Consider the following 16,732-nt stretch of genomic DNA (forward strand, 5'->3'; position numbering starts at 1 on the left):
CTAAGTGTTGGCTATGTGTTGGCTGAATGTATAAATGAATGAGGATGACCTATTTATAGGCATCCAAGCTCTACCCCTAAGTTTCTAGAGAATTCCTAACCTTCTCAAATGGAGGGTTCTAGACTACAATCCTTTACTCTACTCTAGAACGTTCCCACCTCCAAAGGAACATACATACATACAAGGAGGTTGTATTTTCCTAGCTAGAATGTCCAAGACCACCCTACAACATTGTAGAACACACTACTCTTATATACATACATAGAAGACCCTAGACACTTCTACTGTGTACAAGATGACCCTTGAATATTCTAGAGACATCCCCTCTAGAATACTCCACCAAAAGAACACTTTAGAGAAGCCCGGAACCTTCTAGAAGCATCTCACGTTTTCAGGAAGCTCGCTGCCCAAACTCATATTTCGGGCCTCCGTTTGGAAAACCGGCACCTCCATGGTCTTCGTTGGCCCAAAATATGGTGGACCCTACAATTTGAGCCCATTAGCCCGTCCAAATGGCCCATTATTGTGTTATTGTCAAGTGGGTGTTCACTAGAAATATAAAGTAGGTTCAATATAAAGCTCTTTAGGGGGAAGTGCTTACTTGAGCACCAAGGCAGACCCCTAGCCCCGATTGTTGCCTTGCTGCCTAGTGACCCTCTTGACGCCCATCCTTGGTGTGGGAGATGACCCGTGACAGTAAGCTATATATTGTGTATCAAAACAACCTAATTCAGCCTCCTTCAAGTTTGTGTGTACAAAAGGGGCTGGAGTATTATCTGAATCCATAAATCCTTTATCGTATAATGGATTATAAAAAGGCATCTGCAACAAAAGGGAAACAAATTATATCAAACAAAAGAATATGCACAAGCACGACTCCTAGACAGATCTTTGACTCTACAAAACAAACAAAATGACCATTTATTACTCATCACAAAATCTTTATCACTCAATGCAAGATCAGATTCACTAGGAATTAATCGTTTGGGTTGGTCTCATGTTTGGTTTGGGTTGGTCTCATGTTTGGTTTGGGTCGAATTTGGGTCTACTATCAATTAGCTTAATAAGATAAAGCAATTATTATTAGACATCTATTGTTGTGTTCTAAACAGATTGATAGACACAACTCACCCACAACTAGTAGAGTGCCTTTAGTTGTCATGTTCTGAACAGATTGATAGACACTCTATCAAACTCACTAATGGTAGGAGCTCCTGCCATTGTATCTATCAATCTGTTCATTATAAGCACTGGTGAGTCTCACCAAGAGGCCCAACAAGAGAGGAATCTCCCTAGCTTTAGGATAAGAAATTTTATGTATTAAAGGCTGAAAGGTTCATATAAGTTAAAAGGAAAAATGAACGCTGCGTCGCTGCCTTCCTATGAGAAATACAAATTTGGATAGAAAAGAAAGGTGTTTTTGCAAAGAATTCCGGGATCTGAGTTGCGGGGGAGCCTACTCGTCGGGTCAAACCGAGTCCTGCAAAACGAAGAAAGTCAACTGCCTCAAGGGGGTGTTCCCGAGAAAGCCCCTCCGACGGTCAAGTCAGTCAATTGTGTTTAGGGAGAAAGTTTGCATAGAGAGAGTGGAGAAAATTGATTACCTCGCTAATTTGTGTAAATTAGTATCTATAGAAGATAACTAACTCGATTAGGGTTAGGATTAGGGCTTCTCGGGATGCGTGCTGTGCACGATTTTGGAATAAGGGTATTTTGGTAATTTTCATATTTAATGAACGTGGGCCCACAGGGGTCTAAACTTTAGCCCCACGAGAAAGTCGTAAAGTACACTCCGCGGTTTAGGAGTTTGTCGAAAAAATATCGATTGAATGAAATTAACCGATTTAGAATCATGGACTAAGCTCGAATTGCATCCACATAACAATAATTTTTTATTTTTATTCTCTTTTGTGGCCTAATGCTAGCGAAGTGGCTAGTCGTTGGTCCAGCTGTTGCCCGGGCTGGTTGTGTGCCTAGGCATGCTGCTTAGGCGATGACTTGTTGTGCATTGCAGTCCCTTGTCCTCCTGGGCGATGACTTAGCCTTCGGACAACAGCTCCGGACCTTTTTGATCGCGTTTGCACGTCTTTCCGACTTGAAAATAGAGGTGTTTTTGGCATTCGTGTGTCTTGTAGGCGATGAAGTGTCTTGGAAACCTTCTATCATTATTAAGAATACTTAAAAATGACCAGCTTCGTCTTTTGCTGAAAGCAATGTTGTCCGTTACTTAGTAAATTTTGACAAAAACTTCAAGAGGTCATAACTTGGTCCTCAGGTGTCCAAATTGAGCAAATTTTTTTTAAACTTGTGTATTTTTTCAAGCTCTACGCACCTACGAAGATCTGTAGAAGCATCGGCCTAACAGAATTGTGAAAAAAAGCCACTAGCATGGTGAAAAAATGCCATTTTTCTGATTATGGTCTCACTTTGAGGCATGGTATGGAATGGTGACGTGCTCGAACCACCCCATAATGAGCCCCTAAGATGGGCGATGACATAATTGATGCTTTCTTGGGACTAAGAGCCCCATGGGTGGGCGATGAGAAGAGTTATTCTTTATACTCTACTGCATGAGTAACAAGTGTCTATGACATCCTCCTTCTACATGAGTGACAAGTGTCTGTGACACCCTTCTTCGGCACGAGTGACACGTGTCCGTGACACACTTCTTCTACATGAATGACAAGTGTCTTTTAGTTTTTTTTTTTTTTTAATTCAAATATTTCTCTTAATATAGCCAACTTCTCACACATTTCTCATCCACATTTTCATTCTCAAAATATTTCTAGTGAGGGAAGGAGCTTGGTAACGCAAGTTGGTAAAATGAGGCTTGCACGCTCTTGTTTAGAGGTAGACGAGGCGGTGTTCGTGGTTTAGCATTGGTAGGGGCTCCCTTTAGTTGAAAGACGCTTTCTTTTAAGGTACGCCCTTGTTCGTCTATGCTTTCTTTCTATAATGGCTTCATCGTTAAGTTCTTCTAGCATTAGATTGCCATGTGGGTTGAGGAAGGCGAACCCACTGTGGAGGTAGCGAAAGATTGCTCTACTACCTCCGACATTCCTTAATGCCGATGTGTTGTTGGATTCGGGTCTCCATAGTCGTATTATGAGGAGGACTATGGCCCAAGTGAGGTAATTGTGGCCTTCTCAGAGGGAGATGGTTTATTTAATAGACACCTTGTAAATGATGTAGTTACAATAATGGAGGCGGGGGAAGATTAAGGCAATGAAAACCAAAATAACCAGGGTGACGTACAACAGTATCAATCGATTGGAGGTCTGCAGGCTTATGGGTTGAGGGCGGTGTTTAGACACAACCTAGACCAATATTCACAGGCAATGGCTGAAAAGTATGGTGCAACCGGCCAATAAGTGGGGTACGCTCCTAATGACTGGACACCTCAGCGACTCCACCTCCACCTCCTGGGTGCACCGCCGTGTATTGGTTTTATTGCAGATAACGACTCTGTTACGAGAGTATAACATAGCCATTTGCAATTTGACATCCAACTCTTGGCTAAAAATGTACTCCTTTATGGTGGTGTGTTCCATGATAAGACAATCTCTGAGGCTTTAGAGAAACTTATTCACGTTGATCCCCTCTGAGGATAATTTTGGTCCCGGTTCGCGGGCATTTCGCATCCGCAATGGTTTCAAAGTGGTGCAGGACCAAAGATCAAACGTCAAAAACTAGCGAGGTTAGCAACTAGCAACCTCACTAGTTGTTGATGTTTGATCTTTGGTCCTGCACTACTTTGAAACCGTTGCGGATGCAAAATGCCCACCAACCGAGACCAAAGTTATCCTTGGAGGGGATCAACGTGAACAAGTTTCTCTAATGACTCGGAGTTGGAGATTGTCCTATCTTGGAACACACCATTAAAAAGGAGTACACTTTTAGCCAAGAATTGGGCGTCAAATTGTAAATGGCTATGTTGTACTCTCTTAGCAGAGTCCTCACAAAAAGGTGGGGAGGGGGGGGAAGCGCATTCCCTACTGCAATAAAAACCAATACACGGCGGTGCACCTAGGAGGTGGAGTCGCTGGGCTGTCTCAGTCATTAAGAGAGTACCCCTTATATTGGTCGGTTACACCATACTTTATATTGGTCTAGGTTGTGTCTAAACACCGCCCTCATCCCATAAGCCTGCAGGCCTCCTCCAATCGGCTAATATTGCTGCAATGATGCACGGGTACGCCAGACTAGAGCCGTCCCCCGTACCGGGGACGGGTACGGTACGGGTACGATCCAAATACGTCCCCATGGCGTCCCCTTGATTTTGGGTATGGGAATGCTTTTTGGATACGAGTAAGAGCAGATCTGAGGACGTTTCGGGGACGTTTTGACGTACCCAACCCAAAAATCAAAGCCAACCCATTAAAAAAAACCTTCTTTTACTTACCTAATTCGATTAGTCTGGAAATAAAACCCTAAAATTAAATAAGGCTGTTAACGATTCGTTGGAGGAGTGACCAACAGCGACACCTAAAGCCGACACTAGCGACTGGAGACCGGCAACCAAGTTTTGTTCTCACTCTTCCTAGCTCCTCTTTCACTTTTTTTTCCCCTTTACTTTTCTTCATTATAAATCTGATTGAAAGTTTTTTTTTTTTAAACAAGTTTTGTTTTTTTTTTTTGTTTTTTCTTCTTTTCTTTCTCTTTTAAGTTTATGGTTTTTCTTTTTTGTTTCAATTTGTGGTAGCCACAGCCCACAGGTTAGTAGGTGATTTTGGTTTTTTATTTTTTCTTTTTAATTTTGAACCCTAGCTCTTAGTTTATTTGGAGATTGCGACCTAAGCCAGATTTGAAAAACAGTTTGATCGTTGAAGATTGAATCGACCTTCTTATTTGTATTGTTTAAGACATTGAATTAAGTACTCTGTAGTTTTTCTTTTAATTTGTGTTGTATGATTTTTTTGAAACAATTTATGGATTTATAATTTTCTTCTTTTTTTTTTTTTTTTTTTTTTGCCGTATCCATGCCATACCTGTTTTTTGAAATTACGATTTTGCCTTATTCCGTCCCCGTCCCCGTACCCGTTTTTGTACACATATCCGTATCAGTGTAACCTAGTATTGTTGTACGTCACCCGGTGATTTTGGTTTTCATTGTCTTGGTCTTCCCCAGCCTCCATTATTGTAACTACACCATTTACAAGGTGTCTATTAAATAAACCATCTCCCTCTGAGAGAAGGCCACGGTCACCTCACCTAAGCCATAGTCCTCCTCATAAAACAAGTATGGAGACCCGCAAGGAAAATCCGGCAACACATCGACATAAGGAATGTCAAAAGTAGCAAAGCAATCTTCCGTTGCCTCCACGGTAAGTTCGCCTTCCTCAACCCACCATGGCAATCTAATTGTAGAAGAACTTGACAATGAAGCCATTAAAGAAAGAAAGCATAGAAGAACAAGGGCGTACCTTAAAAGAAAGCGTCTTTCAACTAAAGGGAGCTCCTGCCAATGCTAAACCATGAACGCCGCCTCATCCGAACAAGAGCGTGCAAGCCTCCTTCTACAAACTCGCGTTACCAAGCTCCATCCCTCACTACTTTATCTCATTACTTTCTCTCACTAGAAATTTTTTGGGAATGAAAATGTGGATGAGAAATGTGCGAGAAGTTGGCTATATAAAGAGAAATGTTTGAATTTAAAAAAAAAAAAAAAAAAAAAAAAAAAAAACACACTTGTCATTCATGCAGAAGTGTGTCACAAACACTTGTCACTCATGCAGAAGAAAGGTGTCACATACACTTGTCACTCATGCAGAAGGAGGATGTCATAAACACTTGTTACTCATGCAGAAGAGTACAAATAATAACTTTTATCGTCGCCCACCCATGCTTAGTCCCAAGAAAGGATTAATTATGTCATCGCCCATCTTAGGGGCTCATTATGGGGTGGTTCAAGCACGACACCATTCCATACCATGCCTCAAAGTGAAACCATAATTAGAAAAATGGCATTTTCACCATGCCAGAGGCCTTTTTTCGCAATTTCATTGGCAATTTTTGCTATGACCTTCCGAAGTTTTTGTCAAAATTTACTAAGTAACGGGCAACATTACTTTCAGCAAAAGACGAAGTGGGTCATTTTTAAGCATTCTTAATAATGATAGAAGATTCCCAAGACACTTCATCGCCCACAAGACACACGAATGTCAAAAACACCTCTAATTTCAAGTTGAAAAGACGTGCTAACGCGATAAAAAAGGTCCGGAGCCGTTGTCCGAAGGCTAAGTCATCGCCAGGAGGTGCAATGCACAACAAGTCATCGCCCAAGCCAAGAAGCAAAGATTGGTGCGTGCTGGTGTGCTGGTATGTGTTGCCGCACGTTATCCCCTAGCTTGACTAGCTTGGCCAGCCAGGCTGGTGCGTGTGCGTGCTGCCGCACATCATCGCCCAGCGAGGCTGTGCGTGTGCGTGCTGCCGCATATCATCGCCCAGCCAAGCTAGTGTGTGCCCAGCAGCAGGCCAGACCAGCTCACTAGACAGCATTGCCATGCCCATACAGCATCGCCCAAGCAACTCGCCCAGGTATTATCGCCCACGTAGCATGCCTAGGCGGCCAGCCGGCCCGGCAGCAACTCGACCAACGACCAGCCACTTTGCCAGCATCAGGCCACAAAAATGACAGCCGGTACATAACTAAATTATTGTTATGTGGATGCAATTCGAGCATAGTCCATGGCATGGTTTTAATTATGTTCCCATGTTTGTTTGATTTAATGACATGAGAATTCAAAGGAAAAGAAGGGAAATAGTAGGAAAGTCCCTTATATAAATTTTTAGCTTTTGTTTCCTCCCAAAATTGGAGGAATTCGATTGGAAAAATAAAAAAAAATCAAAAAAAAAAAAGTTACTTCATCCGTTTCTTTATAGTTGCAACACTTCTCTAAATGGAAATGTCACAATAGGTGCAACACACTATAAAAGAAAGGTTTTTATGGTGAAAATTGTAACTAATATCCTTATATAAAGCTCATCATGGCCCACTTGATTATACTTCTAATAACCTCTTAACCCCATTTTAAGTGTATATTATCATGTGAGGTCCACTTTTCCTATATACTATGATAAAGTGTGCGTCGCAATTATGAAAAAACAGAAGAAGTACATATTATAAATTGCCTTTCTCTTTCCTTCATTTTCCTTTCATTAACTAAATATTGGAAATTAAAATCACATTCCTTTCCCTTCTTTTTCTTTCTTTTCCCTTCCCTTCATTTCACTTCTTTTCCTTTACTAATATTGAACCAAACAAAACCTAAAACCCCGCTACTAATGATACATTAGAAGTTACCACCAATGATAGATTTGGTAAAGAGCAACAACATATAAAAATAGAAAAACAAATTTGTAAAAAGAAGACAAAAGATGAGTCCAACAAGACATACTTGAGGACAAGACAAGAATTGGAACATAATAACTTCTCTAAAAGAAAGTCTCTTAAGTGCCTTTGTTTTGTTTTAATAAATAGAAAAGAAATCAAAGGAAAAAAAAAACAAAATATCTAAGAAAATAAATAGGCAAAAAACAACATAGATCTAATGTTACAAATAGAAATTATATAGATAGCCAGGGCAACAAAAAAAATATGTTGAGCAAAGGTGTGATAAAAAAATGCAAAAATTTAAATGCTATCTGGAGAAAGAACTATACTCACCTCCACATAAAGACTCTGCAACAATGAAAAGGATTTGAGAAGGCAAGGAAGAAACTTTAGCATATTAACTTCAGGAACACGATATATCATGAACAAGTTTAACTTCAAGACGAACTGAAATATTGTGGCTGGATGAGTAGGTAGTTTGTGTATCTGAAAAAAAAAAATGTATTGAATAGTGCCTATAGTGAACAGATTCATAGATTAAAGCAACAAAGTCCTTTACGCACCAGAGAATAATGTCCTTTAAGGAATAGAACTTTAAGAACAGGGAGAGAATGAGCAAAATTGCTCAAGAGACATTCTGCTCCATTTTCTTTCCTTTCCCTAAGAGACACGAAGACATTTTCCAGTGTTGAAGTGCTCAAAAAAGAGCATCTCGGTGCTACAGTACCTATGAACTCCAAGGACTGCAGGTTTCTAGCAGTAAGTTCAAGTTCACGCAAATCTGGACAATGGTCGATCATCAAAAAGCTCAAAAACTTTAAGTTATCACCAATGCATAATTTTTCAGGAAGATTACACCTTCTCAATTGTAGCCATTTAATGGTTGAAAAACTTGAAAGAATGCACTGCCATTGAGCCCCCTCCAGAACAACATAATTTAAATTCAGAGTAACTAATCTGTTAAGCCTAAAATTATGATTAAGCTTCAAGATGCATGCGTCCAATCGCAGGTCCTTCAGATAAGGAAAATGGGAGAAAAAGGAGCTACGGATAATATATAAGTATATAACTCATCATATTTTAGGTGAATAGGTATACGATCATTTCTACATACAAATCGGAGCTCCAAACTTGCCAAGCGCTTTTTAGTTGCAAAGTTCATCCACAACTTTACATGAGTAGCATATTCCTTAGCATAACCAAACAAAAGACGAAAAGATGAGATATCATGCTCTACATACCTTTGTAAAACCTGATACACACTCTTTATGTATACTTGTGTAAGCAATTTACACCTATTATCATGAGCGAGACCAGAAAATCCAGATATTATGCGACAATCGAGATCGATACCTGGTAACAACACATTTGCCCACCTTCTAGACAATGTGCTCATTTTTGTTGCATCACGCAATGTCAAATGTGAAATAATATAAGACAAAATCTCATCCGGTAACTCACTGATGTAATCCTTCTCATTGTGTGAAAGAGGAAACTCATCAATTGTGTTGTGATTATCCTTCAAAAAAAACCATCAAACTAATTCAATGATGAAAAAAATAAATATTATATATATATATATATATATATATATATATATATATATATATATATATATATATATATATATATATATATATATATATACATACATACATATATATAATGTTAGAACCTAGGTGAGTAATGAGAACTAAGAACCAAACTAAGCTGTTGATGGCGTTTCATCTGATTGCTCACGTTTCACCCGCCCTTATTAATGGCATTTTCGTAATTTTGCAACTTTTAAAACTTGTATAAAGTTTTTTAACTTTTGGGGCAATTTTATATTATTTTCATTTACTTTATAACTGATTTCATTTACTTTTATTAATTTTTCATTTACTTTTTAGAAATAAAACTGGAATTTACTTTGTAAGTTAAAATATTACGAAAATGCCATTAATGACACGGGAAGCATATAGACTGTCCGATTAACATTATCTAAGAGCCTAGATTAGTTCCTAGTTCTCATTTTAGCCTTCATTCTCATAATAATTACCCACAACACTTCCACCATTCAAAATCACCCCCACTCCAAAACAATCACCCACTAAGATTGCCGTAATTACCTGCCAAAATTTCCAAAATTACTTGCAACACTTCCACCTTCAAAGTCACTGCCATTTGAAACCCCACCCTTCGTGCCAAAAGCATATATTGGTGCGATGAAGATGATGGTTTCTCTCTCTTCACTTTCTCTTTCCTCACAATTTTAATCATATCCATAATATGTCATCAGCTAATTCTCTGTAGGAGTTCATGCCAAATGCATTACATATATAGCGTGCTAAAACAAAGTTATGATTCTTAATAAATCACACCAAGCTGTATTAATGATATGTAGCTTGTCCAACAAAAAAGCGATGTGCTTTGATTTAGCAATATGTCAAAGCGTAAAATTTGTGATTTTCAAAGCAAACTACAAACGCTCCTATCATCTTACGAAAACATTACTATTTAGAGATGCATCAAAATTTGTTAAACAAAAAGCAACAAAGAAACACACCTTGCAATGGTTTACACGACTCGGTGTAGAATAGTTGAACCTTTTGGCTAAGAATCCAGGCAAGCCGCTATAGCAATGATTAGCATTGGCATCATTTCCATGGTGAATTAGCCAATATTCTGAAACTCAAAATACAGTGAAGCTTAGATCTTCATTCTTTATAGTATAATACCCCATTTGTCACAATATTCTTTACACTTTCTTCATTGTGTGTTGCGAAGTGAAGCCCAAAAGTCCCTTATACATATAACTAGCTTTCGACCCTTCCGAATTTTAGAATGCATGTAATCTAATATAAATAAATTTATGATTGATGTCATAGAATGTATAATTTGGATGCTATAGATTTATTTAAAACATGGTTCTCCTACCAGCCCCATCTTTTTCCTTAAAAATAATCTAAACTGAAAAAAATGGTCTAAATCTAATGATGTGAGATTTTATCACAATAACCTAATTGACAAAAGACTTGAGCATATGACCAAATACTTTGTAATTGTATCCAAACATACCTCATTGAATCAAAAACTCATGATAATTCTTATTCCTACCCATGTACCCGATTATTAAAAAAGAAAAGAAAACATTAGAAAAGAATAAAAGTTTTCTCCCATAATAATAGATTAATAGTTATATTCCTATGAATCCTATCATTTAGTATAGTACTACTTGATTTGGTGAACCTTTTATACAAAGTATATATATGCATAGATAAATAAAGTAGTGTAAGTTATGCTAGTTTTTATCGTAAACAATATGCAAATAACACTATTTTGATAATACTTAGAGCTATGTTTTCAATTGCCAAAGAGTATTCAATTGTTCTCACTTAAAAGAATCAAACAATTTCAAAAGTTCTATGTCAACTAAACTACTTAAAGCAAGATGATTGAAAGAGGAAACTCATAAAGAAGTGACTTATAGCTAGATCAAGAAGAAAAATTCAATCTGAGCATGATGCACATTGGGATGATGGGATCAGATCAACAATGGTGTAAAAATAAATAAATAAATAAATAAAATGAATTTGGGTATTTGGGGGTAAGTATTGCATACTACTCTGCCCCACTTGACTGTAATGATCTATGAGATAGTTCATTTCACACTTGATGCTTGGTTAATGGTAAGAAATTAGCTTACTTGTGGATAATTTATCATACACCAATGCAATCTAAGGTAAAGTAATGCATGATTTGAAGCTATAAAACCAAGGATTATCATCAACCCTATATACTTAATGGAATAATGATGTTGGAGGATGGAATAATGATGGAGGAATACTGGTGACTAAACAAGATTTACTGAATTAAAAAATATAGATAGCTTCATAACTAGGTCGAACTACGATTGGAAACTTGAACATTAATGACACATTGCCCCTAGTAAGCATATGGTTTAGAGGAAAACATTTTTTAAGAAAGTGGCTATACTATACTTCCTCATTACTTGACTAACATTCCTAAAATGGAAATGTCACATTACTTGACCCATACTATATTTAGTAAGCTTTTACTAAACAAATTCTCTAATATACCCTTACAAAGTGCATGTGGGGATAACTTGTGTGGGTAATAAGGTGAAGCATGTGCACCAAATGCAATTTCTCTCTCCTCTCCTTAAATATTGTGCCAAAAGCTATGGGCCAAGTAAATAGAAACGGAGGAAGTATAACTTTGCTTGATTTAAAAAGTATGGTAGATAATATTCCTATTATATAACTCTCCAAATAGGTGTTAAGTATTTAGAACTAAAGGTATGGCGTATGCCACATATTCCAAATTATTCCGTCACCTCATTCTCCCCTATTCTCCCCTATCCATCCTTTCCCTTTTACTCCAATGTTATTCCTCTCTAACTTTTTCAATATGGACCTAACCACATTTATAAATATTAAGAAACCCTCGATAAGCGATTGCACATACATACAAGATAACCTTTCCTTCCAGCTCCAACAAACTTGGGTAGTAGATTACCAAACTCCATATTGATGTTACAGCATGGTTTTAATAAAGATATGAACTTTTGATACTAGAATAACCAATAATAACTCATCCTCAACACATGAGTGTATTTAATTGTTAAGGTTAATTACGGGCTAATGATTCCTTCATTTTCCTCTACTCTCTATCAATTTAAGAATTTCATTCTACTTCAAATTTGCTTCCACTCCTTCCAGATATGAAACGAAAGAAATTACAGTAATTTGATATCATCACAATTTAATTCAAGCACCAAGATCAAGTAGTCTTAGATAATTTCAAATTTGAGATTTACTTGGCTTAAGTATCAACTACAGAAGACGAATTACTAATTAAAAACAGCAAATTCAAAACATGATACTGCAGCAACTACAACAACACAGGGAGAAAATACATAAGAAACTTCAAAAAATTGATTTGATTTAGTGAAACACACACGAGCAGATGTAACATAGTATTAGATTTCTCATGAAACAAACAAAGAAACATACCTACACACATACATACACACCTATATGCATATATGAGCAGGACGCCCCTGAGCCAAGGCAGGAGGAGCGAAAGAAATAAAGAAACATACCTACATACATACGTAATAAGTCTAATTTTATAGTTCAATCCTAACATTAACGGGTTCTGCAACACATCAGCTACCAAATTTGATTCAATTATTAAATCAGGTTCGAAAAATCACATAATTTCAGGGAGAAAGGCATATTCCACTGTGTCAATCAATAAAACAAGTGTGATAATTTCAGGGAGAAAGGCATAATCAGGTTCTCACAAAAGCCCTGCAATTCCACTGTGTCAATCAATAAAACATGTGTGATAATTCAACACCATATAATCTGTGTGATAATTCAACACTAAACTTGTGATAATTTCATAGTCATTAAGTTAAACAAACCAAAATGGATTCAAAGTATCTAACACTCTAACTGCAAAATTGCAATGCTTTTCAAGTTTTATCCATCTGCTCGATTACAACTAGACTAATTTACACAATTTCAACCAACAAATTAATTAATTATATTCAGTACTAAAATTTAGAAAATAAAAAATTGCAGTTTAAAAGCTTATTTCAGACTAAATTGCTGGACATGGGTTGAACGGTGGCCTGACCTTCAACTGTAGGGTGGCCGGAAGGACTTTGGAGGGAGAAGCACGAGGCGAAAAGGCGACCAGCAGCTACTTCGGCCGGCCGGTTTGGACTTTGGAGAACACTAGAACAGTCGTCGCTCTCTTGATATTTGCTTTTTCCTTTATGTTTTTAAGCGAAGCAGTAAAAGAAGTATGTACTCTGTGAAAGCTTAAGCTAGTAGCCGTAGTAGGTAGGGCTGAGCAAAAATATATGAAAATCCGAAGATCTAATCTGCATCTGATTCGAAAATTATGGATATCCGATCCGAAAAAATTGAATTTGATTATCGGATCAGATATCTAACTCTAGGGTTTCGTATATCCGATATCTGAATGGTATTTGAAAAAATTCATTAAATCTTAAAAATGTTACTTCTGACACAATACACCAAGTCACCAAACCCTAAATCTTTTTCTTTCAACTACCCCACGCCCTAGCCCCACCTAGGGGTGAAAGTAATATGGATTAAATCCGTAAACCAAACCGATCCAAACCGAATTATTAATTCAGATTGGATTTTTTTAATAATTCGGTTTGGTTTTGATTAAAAAATAAAAAAAGTTCGAATTGCGGTTTGGATTCAGTTTTGGGTTTTAAAAAATCGAAAACCGAATTATCCCCTCCCATATGAAATAAAATCATGTTCAATACCCCAATTTAAAAGACAGGCTCAAAAATAAAGCCCAAGTACTAACTTAATCCTAAAACCCTATTATTCTCTCCCCTCTGCCATCATTTCCCCTTGTTTATCCTCTAATGTAAGTTTTTCTCTCTCCTCCCTCAACTCCCTTGTCATCTCTCTCCTCTTTCAAACTTTCACCTTTCAATTGTTTCAATGAACTTTTATCTATATACTGTATTTACTTTAAGTGGTAATTTTTCAAATTTTTTAACTTTTTTCAGGGTAATATCAAGTTTATATTGATTCAAAGTTCTTGAATAAGAGGTGCATTCGTAGATTCTAAGAAAAACAAGTGAGAATGTTCATGGTATTGTGATACTTTGAGATTGTTGGTATTCAAAAACACTTGTATCCTTTTTCTTTCTTTTTTAAATACTTCCCCATTCTTGCTCTTTAATGTGGCGTCAATGGCAAAACTGTTCCAAAATCTTGGTGAAGGCTTGAATCTTGTAGTTTACAACTTGTTCTTTTATTTTTTTTTTTTTTTACAGATATATAATTTTCGCAAAAAAATCGATTTTCGATTCGGTTTCAGATTGACACTTTGAATTTCGGTTTGGTTTGGATTGACCCGAAATCTAATTCGGTTAGGATTTGGATTGATAATTTCAAAACCAAATTACTTCGGTTCGTGTTCGGTTTGGGACAAAATCCAAACCGAACACCGAACTTTCACCCCTACGCCCCACCACACCACTCTTTCTCATCTCATATTTCAATTTCTCACTTTCTCTCTCCTCTGTCACCTTCTCTATCCTCTCTAACTTTCTCTCTCCTCTTATCATCTCAATTCTCAAATTTTATAATATTTGGTTCACTTTCTCAGATCTTCTTCACCAGATTTCTTAGAGTTTTAGATCTCCTTTAACGTCTCACAATCTCACGCTCACAAACCTCCACCGGTCGTTTCAAGCTTCACGACTCACCAAACCCACTATCGTTGTCGAGTTCGGGTCAACCATCGGAATTTTTTTTTTTTTTACTTTATTTTAGATTTTTATCATTTTGTTTTAAATTTGTATGTATATAATTGGGGGCCGTTTGGTTGGGGGTAATCAGGAAAGGGAATGGGAATCAACTGGCCCCATTCCCTTTGTTGATGTTTGTTTAGCACTTTTAATCATTCCCATTACCCTCCCCATTACCCCAAATCCTTCCAACTCCATTTCCCACCCCCCCCCCTAGACTTTCCCATTCCCTTTCCCTACCCACCTTCACACCACCACATCACCACCTTCACACCTACCAACACCACCGGAAAACCAGCCCGACCACCGCCGCCCCTACCCCGACCAACAAAAGCCAATATTCGCCTCGTCCTGCCCCATTAATATCCCTAGGTTTATGAATTATGACACATTTAATTATTACACGGGTTTATTTGATACAACACAACACAAGTAATTAAATCAATTGGGTTAGTGTTATATTGGGGTTTTAGCTTTGTTTCCATAGAGAGTAATGGCTCAATGATTTTTTGTTTGTCATATAGTTCTCTAGGTTCTTTCTCTAAGAGTATATTCACTAATATTACAGGTAAAATTAAGGGTTGTGCAAAATTATTCGAAAAACCAAAAACCCGAACATGGAAGGTTGTTGAGCACCCAGAACATTATGTTTCTTCCTGGTTTAATAAGGAAACATACTTAAAGGCATATAACTATCCTCTTAAGTCTTGAGCCATTAAATGGTCCCTAAGAGTGGCCATAATCTCCTTATGCCCAAATACACCACTAGTGGTTAAAAAATCATGGAACTAACCAATTACAAAGAGAAATCCTGACCTTCTCTTAGCTTGTTAAGGTTGAAGGGTGCAAAGTGTATAAGTAGGGTGAATTGCACAAATGCACAAATTGTGGACAGCCTGGCCCTTCCTGTGCCACTACAAGACACTTTCACTACTACAGGAAGGCCACCTAAGTCCACACAAATTGGAGAGTCGAGTTAACCAACAACACACTAACCTCCTAAGAAACAACAAAAAAAACAATGTCTGCAAACAGATCCAAAGGAAAACAAGTGGCAGAATACAACACTCTGGTGAATTTACCAATGCAATATAGAGGAATGGGAGTTTACACTTACAAAAATGGCTACAATAATGGTAAGTCACTTCTTCATAAAATTGTCATAAACCATATTTATTTCACAAGGAATTGTTCGTACATCTTTTTCATTGCTTGCAGTTCATTAGTCAAAGTCAGACTAATTCTACTCATCGGTCAAATATCACAAACTAAGCAACTACATTAAGGTAATTACAATCATCATAAGCAAAATAAATATAACCAATCTGTAAAATGGTGTCATTTTCTTGTTCTACACCTCTGCTTCCTCAAGGAATTCCTTTCTCTTTATCAACTTGATCATATCTCATGTTTTAGTTTCCATTCATGATCTTGATCAATCCATTATCAGAAGGGACAGTTTTCAAATAGCCACAATAAAATTGTGGCCATTGTATTAGATTAAATCACAGCCGTTTATATTTTTTGACTAATATGAACCATTAATATAGTTGACTTTCGGATTTTATTTTTGGAGATCATTAAAAAAGAAAAAAGCATTAAAATCCAACCACGTTCTAACCCACTATCAATCAGTTTCCATATTTCATAGTTTTCTTTATCCTTTCTCTACTGTTGATTGATTTCAGTACATTCTCCTGAATTTTGTGTTGCTTCAATTCAATTCTCATCCACTTTGCATGGCATCTCTTCAAATCGGTTGGAATTTATTCGGTAAGTTTATGTCGTATTTTAGGATATTTCAACTCTCAAATTTGGTTGAATTTATGATTCGAATATTGTTTTAAAGTATTGTTACTGTAGATTTTTATGATCTCGGTGTTGTATAGCTCTTAATTTCACTTTTTCTACATCAATTGTTCAATTGGGTGTTTAATTCTTATAGAATTTAAGTGATAATTTATAAGGGTTTTTCTATGGTCTGATTCAAGAGTTATCAATTGAATTTGAGGTTTATTAACAAGTAATGGTTCCTCTTTCATTGTTTTTCTATGGTCTGATTCAAGAATTTTTTAATGTGA

The 16,732-nt window shown here is 37.0% G+C and overlaps 1 protein-coding gene across 1 annotated transcript; it reads right to left on the bottom strand.

Annotated features, from left to right (window-relative positions):
* Positions 1-621: 621 nt before the first annotated feature.
* On the bottom strand, positions 622-9,601 carry LOC145571251 (F-box/FBD/LRR-repeat protein At5g53840-like). Its single transcript, XM_081630317.1, has 5 exons — positions 9,467-9,601; positions 8,448-8,852; positions 7,897-8,346; positions 7,667-7,819; positions 622-822 (listed from the first exon to the last, which is right to left on the bottom strand). Exons 1-5 carry the CDS (start codon positions 9,599-9,601, stop codon positions 622-624), a joined length of 1,344 nt encoding a protein of 447 aa, XP_081486443.1.
* Between the last annotated feature and the right edge of the window lie 7,131 nt (positions 9,602-16,732).

Source organism: Chenopodium album, chromosome 12 (assembly GCF_948465745.1).
Source record: "Chenopodium album chromosome 12, dcCheAlbu1.1, whole genome shotgun sequence".
Lineage (NCBI taxonomy): Eukaryota > Viridiplantae > Streptophyta > Magnoliopsida > Caryophyllales > Amaranthaceae > Chenopodium > Chenopodium album.

What these genes read in the sequence shown, in the direction of transcription:
- LOC145571251 (XM_081630317.1), bottom strand. Translation starts at nt 9,601, where the DNA reads ATGGATATGATTAAAATTGTGAGGAAAGAGAAAGTGAAGAGAGAGAAA. An exon ending in TGAAGGTGGAAGTGTTGCAA is followed by an intron (nt 8,853 to 9,466) that starts GTAATTTTGGAA and finishes TTTTTTTTGAAG; the next exon opens with GATAATCACAACACAATTGA. An exon ending in CAAGTTTGGAGCTCCGATTT is followed by an intron (nt 8,347 to 8,447) that starts GTATGTAGAAAT and finishes CCTTATCTGAAG; the next exon opens with GACCTGCGATTGGACGCATG.